The sequence below is a fragment of the Dendrobates tinctorius genome, unplaced genomic scaffold (assembly GCF_039654945.1).
Source record: "Dendrobates tinctorius isolate UK_male_01 unplaced genomic scaffold, ASM3965494v1 ptg000241l, whole genome shotgun sequence".
NCBI classification, from domain to species: domain Eukaryota; kingdom Metazoa; phylum Chordata; class Amphibia; order Anura; family Dendrobatidae; genus Dendrobates; species Dendrobates tinctorius.
The window spans coordinates 26,180,306-26,192,325 of record NW_027361908.1 but is presented as its reverse complement, the minus strand read 5'-3'; the positions used below and the strand labels follow the sequence as shown (position 1 = coordinate 26,192,325).

General features: G+C 44.8%; 1 protein-coding gene across 3 annotated transcripts in view; it reads left to right on the top strand.

Annotated features, from left to right (window-relative positions):
• Nucleotides 1–12,020, top strand: part of CEP290 (centrosomal protein 290) — a 378,885-nt gene that overhangs the window by 355,259 nt on the left and 11,606 nt on the right. For all 3 annotated transcript variants that reach the window (XM_073557000.1, XM_073556998.1, XM_073556999.1), the window contains one exon: nt 3,724–3,865. In XM_073557000.1, the coding sequence (XP_073413101.1) occupies nt 3,724–3,865 (142 nt within the window). The remainder of the gene's footprint in view (nt 1–3,723; nt 3,866–12,020) is intronic.

Sequence of the window (12,020 nt, the reverse complement as noted above, 5' to 3'; positions counted from 1 at the left end):
CAATTATGCCTATTCTTAAAAAGCCAACCCTCAACCCAACTGCTATGTCCAGCTATCGCCCAATATCGCTGCTCACATTTGCTTTCAAACTTGTGGAGCAGCATGTCCACGCTGAACTTTCCTCCCACCTCTCATCTAACTTGCTCTTTGACAATCTACAATTTGGTTTCCGCCCCATCACTCCACTGAGACAGCCCTGACCAAAATTACTATACCTACTTACAGCCAAAGCTAACGGACAACACTCTATACTCCTCCTTCTAGACCTGTCCTCTGCTTTCGATACAGTTGACCACTGCCTCCTACTACAAATTCTCTCCTCCTTTGGCATCAAAGACCTCACCCTATCCTGTTTCTCCTCATACCTTTCCAACCGCATATTCAGCATCTCGCTCTCCCACACTACCTCCTCATCCCACCCTCGCTCTGTTCTAGGACCCCTACTCTTCTCAATCTATACACTTGGCCTGGGACAACTCATAAAGTCCCATGGATTCCAGTACCACCTTTATGCTGATGACACTCCGATCTACCTCTCTGGCCCAGACGTCACCTCTCTGCTGTCCAGAATCAAGCAATGTCTATCAGCCATATCCTCCTTTTTCTCCTCTTGCTTCCTCAAACTCAATGTGGACATATCTGAACTCATCATCTTTCCTCCATCTCACAGATCTTCCTTACCTGACCTGTCTATCACAATTAACGACATCACGCTTTCCCCAGTACCAGAAGTCCACTGCCTCGGAGTAACCCTTGACTCTGCCCTGTCGTTCAAACTGCACATCCAAGCTTTTTCCACCTCCTATCGCCTCCAGCCCAAAAATATTTCCAGAATCCGTCCTTTCCTCAACCCTCAATCTACTAAAATGCTTGCGCATGCCCTCATCATCTCCCGCCTTGAGTACTGCAACATCCTTTTCTGTGGCCTCCCTGCTAACACCCTCGCACCTCCCCAGTCCATCCTTAACTCTGCTGCCCGAATAATTCATCTCTCTCCTTGCTACTCCTCTGCTTCTCCTCTCTGCAAATCTCTTCACTGGCTCCCATTCCCTCAGCGTATCCAGTTCAAATTACTAATAGTGACCTACAAGGCCACCTCTAACCTGTCTCCTCCATATATCTCTGATGTCTTGGATTTGATTGATATATGGAGGAGACAGGTTATAGGTGGCCTTGTAGGTCATCTTTTTGTACCAACCCAAAAGATCCTATGGAAGGGAAGCTTCATACATTAGATGTTAAAAAGGTGTCTGGTTCTGTACACAGGCTTTGGGAAAGGATAGGTCTCTACTTGTTTGGTTTAAGGGACCTAGAAAGGGGCTCAAGGCCTCAAAATGCACAGTTGCGAGGTGGATTAGGGAGACCATCACTCTAATGTACTCGTCAAGTGAAAATGTCGTTCCACAAGGATTAAAAGCTCACTCCACAAGGGTCGTGGTAACATCCTGGGCGGAAAAGTCAGATGTTTCCATAGAGCAAATCTGTAAGGCTGCAAGATGGTTTTCTCCCTCAACTTTCTACAAGAACTAATCGATTGGATTTGGCCTCTTCTTCTGATCTCACCTTTTAGAGACGGGTTCTGCAGGCTGTGGTCCCTCCGTGAATTCTAGTTCTCTGTAATTCTTTTTGTGGTGCTGTTATGGGTGAGAGAGAAAGACGTACTTCTCCGTAATGGGATTTCTCAGAGCCCATGACAGCACCCTTATATTCCTTCCTGTCACATGTGGGTGAGCACACCTTGGGTTGTTTATGTGTAAGTCACAAGGGTGTTTAAAGACATTAGGATATTGTTGTAATAACCATTGGAGGTCCTCTCATGCTCTGTAATCACACTGATGCGAAGGAGCAGTACCGCCCTCTTATTCAGTCATTGAACAGCAAATCCCCTCTCTCTGTGGTGCTGTTATGGGCTTCGAGAAATCATGTTACCGGTAAGTAACTGTCTTTTGTATATAAGACATATTGTGCATATGTGTAAGCTGAAATGCAAAATATATCAGAAAGATGTAGAACTTTCCTTCTGCAGTGAATAAAAAAATTGTGCATTACATGTAAAGGGTATTGATTTAAATGGCCTACATTTAACCCCTTCATGACATGCGCCTTATATATATGGCGCAAGTCTGTTAGTGGGTGCATGGAGCAGGCTCACGTAGCGAGCCCCATACTCGACAGGCGATAGACCTGCTGCTAAAAATCGCAAGTGAAACGGAATCTTTGACCATGGTATTTAAGACGCGCCCACGCATTATTACCTCCTCCCATCGCCACGTAATGTGATCGTGGGTCACCAATAGGTTGTCATTACCGCCGGATGTCAGCTGATAACCTCTGTGCCTGTCATAACGAAACTCCTTTGAAACCCTGCCTGTCTTTGGGCTTCAAAGCATACTGTGATTTCTGCTGTGGCATTGCTGAACAAGCAATCGGACAATCGCATCTTCAAGCCCTCTAAGGGGAGTAGCAAAATCAGTAAAAAAAAAAAAAAAAATTAAAATATGAAAAATACAAATTCAAGTCCCTTCTCTTCCCCCCGATTGAAAATAAAGATATTGAAAAAAATACACGTGGTATCACCGCGTTCAGAAAAGTATGATTTATCAAAATACAAAAACAATTGACCCAATTGGCAGACACAGTAACAGGAAAAAAATTCAAGAACAACAAAATTACGAGGTTTTTTGTCACCACGATTCCACAAGAAATGCTGTCAATTTTTTTTTTTTTTTTTAGCAAACTTCAGATTTTTTTTTTCCAAACTAACTAAAAATAATTAAAAAAAACTGGACATGCTTCATATCAACGTAATTGTATTAATGAGGAGAATCCTATTGCATGGTCATTTTTACCACAAAATTTACACCGTAAAAACAATTCCCAAAAAACGATGTAAGAATTGTGTGGGGTTTTTTTTCATAATTTCACCACACTTGCAATTTGTTTCCCATTTTCCAGTACACTATGTGGTAAAATGAATGGTGTCATTCAGGAGAACAACTCATCCTGCCAAAAACCCTCATATGTCTGTTGGCAGAAAAATAAGAGTTATGGCTCTGGGAAGAAGGGGAGGAAAAAAACGGAAATGAAAATGGGCTGCGGGGTGAAGGGGTTAATGTTATTTTCAACAAGAACTTCAGCCATCAAAAGCTTTTTATTAATAAACCCATGAAATGGCGGTCCTATTATATAGATATTACCGCAATCGCCTTCTCTAGCGCTTTCATAGAAAAGGGTGGTTCTACATGAGAGGTACTTGAAGGCATTCATCCTTTGTGTGTAGCAAACACAATAGGGAAATAAACCCATCAGGGAAGCATTGTGTAACGTACCGCTTGGTAACACAGGTCCGCCACATTACATTTCAAGATGCTAGAAGTAATCTTAAGGTGGCATCACTTTTTCTGTAGGCATGGCTTTAACAGCCGTACCTGCCGGTGAATTCAGACCAGATACAATTAATAACCCTTGAAGCCCAAGGATTTTACAAAAGCGCCAGTTGTTTTGCTTTGTGAGATATGTCTCCAGTGAAGCCCGCCGCACACAATAGCTATATTTCTATACACTCTTCACTGGAGATTAAATGCTTCGGAGTAATAAAACTTGAGTATTAGATGCACACCTTCTTTTTCTTTCGTTTGATCTTATGCATTCTCTTACTTTGTCATTGACACTTTATTTCTTAACAAAATAGCCAGATAAAAGGCTCCTTTTTTAACTTGTCAGAATCTATGAAACGAAGATGAAGGAGATGGACGCCGAGCTTCTAAAGAGAAACGATAGCATTGTTGATCTGAAAAGGCTATTGAAAGAAGCAACTGAGCGTGAACGGAAAACCGAACAAACAATTCAGCACCTAAGAGATGAAGTAAGTAACTGAGGATCCGGATAAAATAAACGAAACTATCTTAGTGCCGCATCGTGTACCTGGTTTGGCATCATTTCTGTATTACTGAAAATCTATAAGACGACAATATTCTGGAGAGTTTTTTTTAACGATTCATTAGGTTTTGTGACAGCAAATGCATTGCTACATGTAATGTGTCAAAATCGGCACTAACAAATCGGTCAATTTATATTTTTGGGGAGACATTTCACTTCCAGTCAGCTTACTATTACATTGTATGCAGTGATTGGTACACTTAGGCTGTGTGCACACGTTGTGGATTTAGATGTGTTTCCGCAGCATTTTTGGACTCACGGAATTGCATCAAATTTGCAGTGTAGTGCACCGCCAATGTTATTCAATGTGAATTTAAGAAATGCTGTGCACACTCTGTGGAAAAATCCATGCAGATTTGCAGCGGTATTTTTTCTGCAGCGTGTCAATTCTTCTTGCGGATCTGCAGCGTTTCTGCACCCATTGACTTCCATTGAGTCAGGTACATCCACAGCAAAACCGCAGGTATAAAACAAAATCTGCAGATTTGCTGAGGATGTCGGTGCAAGAAACGCTGCAGATTGGGAGGAGGGATGTTTGCGGGGGTGTGCATGTCTGTGTGTGTCTGTGTGTGTGTGTGTGTGTGTGTGTGTGTGTGTCTCTGTCTGTCTGTCTGTGTAAGCAGCCATTGTCTGTGATGGGACTACTGCTCCCATCCGGCTATGAATGCTAACAGTGATAGCATTGCCGATGATGGGACAGTAGTCCCATCAGACAGTGCATGTGTTCAGTAGTAAGAAAAAAAAAATACAGTACATACATATACACATACATTAAAGACAGTACAAACATATAACAGAGTACATACTCACCAATCACGTAGTCCCCGAAGCCCTCGTTATCCTGTAATAAAATAAACCAATTTATACATTACCTTTCCGCCGTAGTCCAGTTAATAACGAGTGTCCCACGACGATATCCCGTGTAGAACAGTGACATTGGACGATGTCCGTGTTCTACAGGGCCTCCTGTAATGCACTGACAGGCGGAGGTAATCCACCGCGATGTATCCTTCCGCCGCTGCCGAGAGATATGTTTTCTCATATTTTAATTAAAAGTGAAAAATATATAAATAATTGTGTATTTCAGTAGACCTGCAATGTCCCTTGCCATTTTCACTAGCCTGTGTCTAGCTGTATTAGAATCTCTCCTGTCTCCCTGATAACTTTCTGCAGCGGACTCTTTCACACCTCATCTACCGGCTGCAACGTAATCTTCCCCTGCTCCCCGATACCTTGCTGCAGCGAAATCTTCCCAGTCTTCCTGATGGCTGGCTGCAGCGGCATCTTTCCTGTCTCCCCGATAACTGGCTGCAGTAGAATCTTCCCCTTCTCCCCGATAGCTGGCTGAAGCGGAATCCTCCCCTTCTCCCCGATAGCTGGCTGCAGGTTAATCTCCCCATTTCCCGGTAGCTGGCTGCAGCGGAATCTTTTCTGTCTTCCCGATAGCTGGCTACAGCGGAATCTTTCCTGTCTTCCCGATAGCTGGCTACATCGGAATCTTCCCCTTCTGCTCGATGGCTGGCTGTAGCAGAATCTTCCCCTTCTCCCCGATAGGTGGCTGCAGCGGAATCCTACCCTTCTCTCCTATAGCTGGCTGCAGAAGAATCTTCCCCATTTCCCGGTAGCTGGCTGCAGTTTAATCTTCCCCATTTCCTGATAGCTGGCTGCAGCGGAATCTTTCCTTTCTTCCCAATAACAGGCTGCAGCGGAATCTTTCCTGTCTTCCCCTTAACAGGCTGCAGCGGAATCTTTCCCGTCTTCCCGATAGCTGGCTGCAGCGGAATCTTCCCATTCTCCGATAGCTGGCTGCAGCGGAATCCTCCACTTCTCACAGATAGCTGGCTGCAGCGGAATCTTCCCCATTTCCCGCTAGCTGGCTGCAGTTTAATCTTCCCCATTTCCTGATAGCTGGCTGCAGCGGAATCTTTCCTTTCTTCCCAATAACAGGCTGCAGCGGAATCTTTCCTGTCTTCCCCTTAACAGGCTGCAGCGGAATCTTTCCCGTCTTCCCGATAGCTGGCTGCAGCGGAATCTTCCCATTCTCCCTGATAGCTGGCTGCAGCGGAATCCTCCACTTCTCACAGATAGCTGGCTGCAGCGGAATCTTCTCCATTTCCCGGTAGCTGGCTGCAGTTTAATCTTCCCCATTTCCCAGTAGCTGGCTGCAGCAGCATCTTCCCCATTTCCTGATAGCTGGCTGCAGCGGAATCTTTCCTGGCTTCCCAATAACAGGCTGCAGCGGAATCTTTCCAGTCTTCCCATTCTCCCTGATAGCTGGCTGCAGCCGAATCCTCCACTTCTCACCGATAGCTAGCTGCAGCGGAATCTTCTCCGTCTCCACGATAGCTGGCTGCAGTGGAATCTTCCCCGTCTCCCCGATAGCTGGCTGCAGCAGAATCTTCCCCGTCTCCCTGATAGCTGGCTGCAGCAGAGTCCTCCCCATCTCCCCGAGAGCTGGCTGCAGCAGAGTCCTCCCCATCTCCCTGATAGCTGACTGCAGCGAAATCCTCCCCTTCTACCTGATGGCTGGCTGCAGCGGAATCTTCTCCATTTCCCGGTAGCTGGCTGCAGTTTAATCTTCCCCATTTCCCAGTAGCTGGCTGCAGCAGCATCTTCCCCATTTCCTGATAGCTGGCTGCAGCAGCATCTTCCCCATTTCCTGATAGCTGGCTGCAGCGGAATCTTTCCTGTCTTCCCAATAACAGGCTGCAGCGGAATCTTTCCAGTCTTCCCATTCTCCCTGATAGCTGGCTGCAGCCGAATCCTCCACTTCTCACCGATAGCTAGCTGCAGCGGAATCTTCTCCGTCTCCACGATAGCTGGCTGCAGTGGAATCTTCCCCGTCTCCCCGATAGCTGGCTGCAGCAGAATCTTCCCCGTCTCCCTGATAGCTGGCTGCAGCAGAGTCCTCCCCGTCTCCCTGATAGCTGGCTGCAGCAGAGTCCTCCCCATCTCCCCGAGAGCTGGCTGCAGCAGAGTCCTCCCCATCTCCCTGATAGCTGACTGCAGCGAAATCCTCCCCTTCTACCTGATGGCTGGCTGCAACGGAATCTTCTCCATTTCCCGGTAGCTGGCTGCAGTTTAATCTTCCCCATTTCCCAGTAGCTGGCTGCAGCAGCATCTTCCCCATTTCCTGATAGCTGGCTGCAGCGGAATCTTTCCTGTCTTCACAATAACAGGCTGCAGCGGAATCTTTCCAGTCTTCCCCTTAACAGGCTGCAGCGGAATCTTTCCCGTCTTCCCGATAGCTGGCTGCAGCGGAATCTTCCCTATTTCCCGATAGCTGGCTGCAGCAGAATCTTCCCCATTTCTTGATAGCTGACGGCAGCGGAATCTTTCCTGTCTTCCCGATAGTTGCCTTCAGTGGACTCTTTCCCGTCTCCCCGATAGCTGGCTGCAGCGGAATCTTTCCCATCTCCCTGATAGCTGGCTGCAGAGGAATCTTTCCCTTCTCCCCAATAGGTGGCAGGAGCGTAATCCTCCCCTTCTCCCCAATAGCTGGCTGTTGCAGAATCTTCCCCATTTCCCGGTAGCTGGCTGCAGCGGAATCTTCCTCTTCTCTCGATAGCTGGCTGCAGTTTAATCTTCCTCATCTCCCCATTAGCTGGCTGCAGCATAATTTTCCACTTTCCCCTTATAGATCAGTAGAAGATTAACCCCTCTATTTCCTACAGAAGTTTGTTATATATCAAAATAGTTGCTCTCTTGTAGACTTAGGCTCCAAATAATCAAAGCTTGGAAAAGTTGTAACATTTTTGGGCAGTACACGACTGTAGACAAATTTGGTAACTTTTGGCGTTTTCATGCCATTTTCGCCCAGCTCTGACAAAGTGGGCAGAATTGTAATGAGATGGTGGTGTGGCAGAGGCATGGTGGCCTTACACAACAAATCATACTCCAGTATCTGACTAGAATACGATTTGTGGCGAGGTCCTCCACCCTGTCCCCTCATCCTCATCACGACTGACTTGAAAATTACACGTCTTGCTGAATCTGAGCTTTAGTGTTCCTTTTAATGGGTGGCATCAAGACATGCTTTAACTTACAGATACACTTAGGTCCAGAAATATTTGGATAATGACCAAATCTCCGTGATTTGGCCTCTGTGTGTCCCTATTTTTTATTTAAAATGAATTAACCGAGATGCAATTGAAATGGAGACTTTCATGATTAATTAAAGGGGTTGAACAAAAATATCCTGTGAAACGTTTTAGGAATTACAACCATTTTTCTAAAAATCCTCATTTCGGGGGCTCAAAAATAATTGGACAATGCCCTCATCTGTCTCCACAATGTTTTACAGAAGATGTGGTGTGCTTGTTCCAAGCTTTCTCCATACTTTATTCTCCCATCATTCTGTTACAGGTTGATCTTAGTTTCATCTGTCCAGACATGCTTTACCAGAACAGGGCTGGCTTATTTAGATGTTTTGTTCTTTTTTGGCAAAGTGTAATCTGGCCTACTTTTAAGGTTGATAAATAGTTTGCACGTTGTAGTGAACCCTCTGTATTTGCACTCATTAAGAAATGGTAGACTTAGGTGTTATAGTAGCTACTTCCTGGAGACTGATCTTCACTTGAGTGGAAGTTGTGAAAGGTTTTTCTTCACCAAGAAAATGATTCTGCAATTATTCACCACTGATGTCTTCCGTGGACGTCCAGGCTCTATTGAATTCCCAAGCTCGCCAGTACACTTAAAAAAAAAAAAAAAAAAAGTACCAACTGTTGCTTTGGCTACTATTAACATTTTTTTCAAAATTCTTTTTTATTCAGAGTAGTGATGGTCTGTTTCTCTTCCATTCAAAGCTCCTTTCTCCGCATGTTGAGAGTTCACAGTAACCGCTTTCAAATGTAAAGGCCACATGTGGAATTAGTTTCAGACTGTTTAACTGCTTAACTGATGATGGACTAACAAGGAAATAGCCCATGCAACCCATTAAAGAGCTTTTGAGATAATTGTCTAATTATTTTTGGTCCCTCTAGGCTATGTGCACATGATGCGTTTTTGCGTCAATTTTTTACTTGCGGAAATGCTCCAAAAACACAATAGAATATTAAAGCAAGGTAATGCAATGACAATCCTGAAGTGTTGTGCACATGATCCTTGAATTTCCTTCCGTATTTGCAGCGTTTTATTTTCTGCAGTATGTCAATTCTTTTTGCGTTTCTGCAGCGTTTTTGATTCATTGACTTCAATTGAGTCAGTCAAATCTGCAGCAAAAACTCATGTGTAAAAAGGTTTGCGTACCGTATTTTTCGGACTATAAGACGCACACCAAGTTTTCAGAAGGAAAATAGGGAAAAAAAATTAATGAGTGAAATGGGGGTCCGTCTTACAGTCCGAATTCAGCTTACTCAGGGGGATCAGCAGCGCTGGTGGAGCAGGGTCACAGGAGATGTTCGGTGGTCTGGCGATATGACTCCCATCCCAGGCACCTGTGGCAGGTGCGGTGGCCCCGTGAAATCCCATCCCAGGCTGGTGTGCCAGGTTCGGCGGTTGTGCTCGGGGCTCTGTCGGCATCTTGTGAAAGGCCGGAGGTCCCGCATATCCATTGCTGCGATGCGGTGGCCTCCAGGAAATCCCATCCCAGACAGGTGCTGCAGGTTCGGCGGTGGTGCGGGGGGCTCCGCCGGCTTCTTGTGAAAGCCCAGAGGCCCCACATAACCATTTCTGCGATGCGGTGGCATCCGGGAAAATGGCCACCGGGGGCAGCGCATGCTCAGTTAGAGATCTCGTTGCCGATATCTCAATCTAAGCATGTGCCGCCCCCGGCTGCCATTTTTCTGGAGGCCACTGCATCACAGCAATGGATGTGCGGGGCCTCCGGGCTTTCACAAAATGGTGGCAGAGCACCACTGCTGAACCTGCTGCACCAGCCTGGGAAGGGAGTGTGATCATAGCTTGGCAGCGTCGGACCAAGACCACCGCATAATCGCCCGACTCCTGCTACCCCCACAGTATTTGCAAGTATATTCTTTTAATAAGACGCACCCCCATTTTCCCCCAAAATTTTAGGGGAAAAAAGTGTGTCTTAGGCTATGTGCACACGCTGCGGATTGGTATCTGCGGAACCGCAGGTAAAATGACCTGCGGATTGGCCTGCGGTTTATCCCCTCTACAAAGGAGGAGATGGTAAACCGCAGCAGAATCCGCAGAAAAGTGACATGTCATTTCTTTCTGCGGATTCAAAACCGCAGCTTTTCCGCAGTTAAAAATCCACAGCGTGTGCACTAGGGTGACCGCAAAAAATCGATGTCGGAATTTTGTCCGTCTGGACCCCACAAAACGATCCCCTTTCCAGATATTGAGAGAGCCAAAATTTGAGCTCGATCAAACGACGTTAACCCGTGCCGCTCGTCGCTCAAAGTTTGAAAAAAATCCAAATTGAGGTATTTTAAGATTTAGGTATTTTGCATAGTCTGTTAGACTATAAAGAATGTGACAACAACATTGCAGAAATAGCCCTGACCAAATTTTCGAACCATTTGTGCTATTTGAATGCAGAGTTGGTGGGATTATCGTTTTTTGATCCCACCATTACAGACAATGAGAAGTTGTTAATGGCTAATAAATTGCTCAGTAGCACAGATGAACCATCAGAGCACGCTAGGGTTGTAAATCCAAAAGTTAGGAAAGAAAAATTAAGAGGTAGGAAGTAACCGACTTTAACGACCTTCTGACAAAAGATGAAGAACAGAAGCAATATGTCCTGCAAGTTGTAAGCAAATGCCGAGCATTATATTCTGACGTTTCAAAAACTAGTTTAACAAAAGCTCTAGAATAGATTAGATAACTATGTAAAATTATCAACTCATGTAGGTTAGCGTGCTCTGATGGTTCATCTGTGCTACTGAGCAATTTATAATTTCATAATTTTCCAACTTTGAATTTTCATGCCCTTAGATCACAGAGATATGTCACACAAAATACTTAAGTAATATTTCCCACATCTTTACTTTACATCAGCACAATTTTGGGACCAAATTTTTTTTTTGTCAGGAAGTTATAAGGGTTAAAAGTTAAACAGCAATTTCTCATTTTTACAAGACCATTTTTTTAGGGACCACATCACATTTGAAGTCGCTTTGAGGGGTCTGTATGATAGAAAATACCCAAACGTGACACCATTCTACAAACTGCACCCCTGAAGGTGCTCAAAACCACAGTCAAGAAGTTTATTAACCCTTAATGTGCTTCAGCCACTTTTGGAATGTTAAAAAAAAAAAAAAAAAAATGAACATTTCACTTTTTCTCACAAATATTTACTTCAGATCCATTTTTTTTTATTTTACCAAGGGTAACAGGAGAAATTGGACCCCAAAAGTTGTTGTACAATTTGTCCTGAGTACGCTGATACCCCATATATGCAGATAAACCACTGTTTGGGCACATGGCAGAGCTCGGAAGGGAAGGAGCGCCGTTTGTCTATTCAATGCAAAATTGGCTGGAACTGAGATTGGACACCATGTCGCGTTTGGAGAGCCCCTGATGTGCCTAAACAGTGAAAAAAAACCACAAGTGACACCATTTTGGAAACTAGACCCCCTAAGTAACTTATCTAGATGTATGGTCAGCACTTTGAACTCCCAAGTGCTTCACAGAAGTTTATAACGTAGAGCCGTAAAAATAAAAAATCATTTCTTCACAAAAATGATCTTTTCACCCCCCATTTTTTTATTTTTCCAAGGGTAACAGGAGAAAGTGGACCCCAAAAGTTGTTGTGCAATTTGTCCTGAGTATGCCGATACCCCATATGTGGGGATAAACCACTGTTTGGGCACATGGCAAAGCTCGGAAGGGAAGGAGCACAGTTTTTCAACGCAGAATTGGCTGGAATTGAGATCAGATGCCATGACACGTTTGGAGAGCTCCTGATGTGCCTAAACAGTAGAAACCCCCCAATTCTAACTCCAACCCTAATCCCAACCATAACCGTAATCCAATCCGTAACCCCAACTCTAGCCCCAACCCTAACTTTAGCCCAACTCACTTTAGCCCAACTCTATCCCTAATGGGAAAATGGAAATACTTTTTTTTTTGCTATTTTTCCTTAAGTAAGGGGGTGATAAAGGGGGGTTTAA